At 33.8% G+C, this 2671-nt stretch overlaps 1 protein-coding gene across 1 annotated transcript; it reads left to right on the top strand.

Annotated features, from left to right (window-relative positions):
* The first annotated feature begins 964 nt into the window (after positions 1-964).
* On the top strand, positions 965-1921 carry LOC107480640 (uncharacterized). Its single transcript, XM_016100797.3, has one exon. It carries the CDS (start codon positions 1018-1020, stop codon positions 1831-1833), a length of 816 nt encoding a protein of 271 aa, XP_015956283.1. The 5' UTR covers positions 965-1017; the 3' UTR covers positions 1834-1921.
* The last annotated feature ends 750 nt before the right edge of the window (positions 1922-2671 follow it).

Below are 2671 nucleotides of genomic sequence, written 5' to 3'. Positions count from 1 at the left end.
AAACTATAAAAATTTATTATATTTAATTTTATTTAATATATTTTATAATAAACAAATATTAATAAAATAAATTTAAACTATTTAAACGTTTTTTTTCGTACTTCTAGAATTACCGAAAATATAAACCTAAGGTGTACAAAAGATTCAGCGGAAGTATAAAAAAATTAATTTAATTAGGGCAGTGCCACGGTAGCAGCTACTGTGGAATATAGTCAAAGCAATTAAGGCAACACACGTAAAAAAATAGGGGCAAAGCCGAGATAGAGACCTGGCATGTTCCAGAATTATATGAAGAAAAAAAATAAGTAACCACCATTCCCAATTTCCCATATCTATTTTATCTTCTATCCAATTGCTTTGTGCCTACGTCCGGGAAGCATCACCAAGAAGCTCCCAAACACATACATATATACTACTATATTAAATTATTAATATTACATATCTTATCAATTTCACCGTAGTTTCTCTCCTCTTACACTGAAATGTATGTGTAACATCATTGCATTATGTCAACTACTTACTTACGTTTGGTGGAAATTACCATGTAACAGGATCGATGCCTACTCTCATTAAAAATTTTGAAAAATATAATTTTCTGGTTGCAAATACAATAAATAAAATTTCATAAAACAATTTAACAATAAAATAAAATTATGATTGTGTCAAAAACTAAGGGCACACATCAACATCAATACAAGAAAATAGTGTCAAAAAAGTATATATATCCCAGATATATTCAAGACGAGCAAACGGTACGTAAAATATATATACTTGTATAAAAAGCGTTGCTTTTCTATTCTTTTTCAAAAAATAATATAATAATAATATACGTGTCTTTCTCCATATGATGTACCCAGTACCCTTGAGAAATAGTCACCATATAAAATCCAACGCTTCAGATTTCACCATCACCCGCTGCACGATATAGCTCCCTTTTCTGCTTTATAAATAGGTCATCGTTCATTCCAGTTTTCAGTATCTCACACACACTTCATAAATTTTAGTTATTAGTTCAACATGGCGTTCCTAATTAGTTCCCTGAAGCTCTTCTTGTTCTCCACGTGGCTCATCTTCACCGCTTTGGGACTCAACCTCTCACTTCCAACCATTACTTACTTCTTCTCCACCCACGTGCCTCTCACGTGGAATCTCTGCCTCACGTACCTCAAGCCACCCTATCTCTTCCTCCTCCTCAACGCCATCATCCTCTCTATCGCCGCCTCCTCCATCTTCCACCACCCTATTCCTCCTCCGTCTCCTACTCACCAACCGCTTCATTTTGCTTACGTCACCAAACCATCCCCACCACTACATCCGCCCTTATCCATACACCACGATTATCTTCCTGCTCTCGTCGACGTCAAGCCTGTCGTCGTTAACGGCATCACAGCCGCGCCCGAAGAAGAGGAACAATACAAAACGGCCACGGCGGAGTTGACGTGGACACCGACGCCGGAGACAGAGACGGCGGAGTTGACGTGGACACCGACGCCGGAGACAGAGACAGCGGAGTTGACGTGGACATCGACACCGAAGACGGCTCCGTCGATGGCGCCGACGATGGATGAGGTGTGGAAGGCGATAACGGAGGAACAATCGAGTGCGATGAGGAAGAGATCGAAAACGATGAAGGAGCGGAAGAAGATTCCGATGGTATGTGGCAGCGACGATAATGACAAGAGGAGAGAGGCGGAGGAGGTGAGTGATGATGAGTTGAATCGGCGAGTTGAAGCGTTCATAAGGAAGTTCAACGAAAATATGAGGCGGCAGAAGAAACAATCACTGAATCGTTCGCTACGTGAAATTGGAAACACTGGTAAACCCTGCCAGTGATCATATGTATGGAACTGTATACTATTTTGTGAGTAATTAGAATTTAAAAATATCTTCCAAAATCAACTAATTAAAATTCCTTTTTCAATTTTAGTGCTTCTTTCTTATGCCGTAAAAGGGGCTTGGATTTGGATTAAAGGTTTCGGATAATATTACAAATTAAATCAATATTCTTAGTACAAAATTTAAGAATCGATTAACGTGTATATATAATTTCTCCTCAATGATCCATAATAAATAAATGTTATCATTTTGAACTAATATTTTTTCAATAATAATTTATATTTATACATAAAATTATAAAAATGATATCATTTATACGTATACTTATAAAAATTTATACATATAAATTAATATAATTTATATTTATATCTAATAAATTTTATATATATAAATTGATAAAAATTATTTATTAAAAAAATTAATATTTACACCCAATAAAATTATTAATTATTGTTGAGGACTTGAGGTTATTAATTATTTGTTAGCAGTAGTCATGCATGATATTTTCTACTATGCGTGCCTAGCGTGTCTTAACTGAAATAAACATTCTTATTAAGTAACGATTATTTAATGAAAAAATGCTACATATTCTTTACATTTTTAGTTTGTAGTCAGTTTTTTAATTTAAATAATATTATTTAAATATTTATTTTTATAAAAAATTATTTGTTTTTTTATAAAAAATTATTTATTTTTCTAATTTTTTTTTAAACATACCTAATTACACTGTTATTTAATTTGCTGTCCAGTAGTGGTCCGCGCTTCAACGCTTTTGATGTTATTTTATACGTATTCGGGATTATTTATATAAGGAGCAACCATAATATATATAGAG

This window comes from Arachis duranensis, chromosome 3 (genome assembly GCF_000817695.3).
Source record: "Arachis duranensis cultivar V14167 chromosome 3, aradu.V14167.gnm2.J7QH, whole genome shotgun sequence".
NCBI lineage: Eukaryota > Viridiplantae > Streptophyta > Magnoliopsida > Fabales > Fabaceae > Arachis > Arachis duranensis.
The sequence above is the reverse complement of the archived record's forward strand: the minus strand, read 5'-3'. Positions and strand labels throughout refer to the sequence as shown.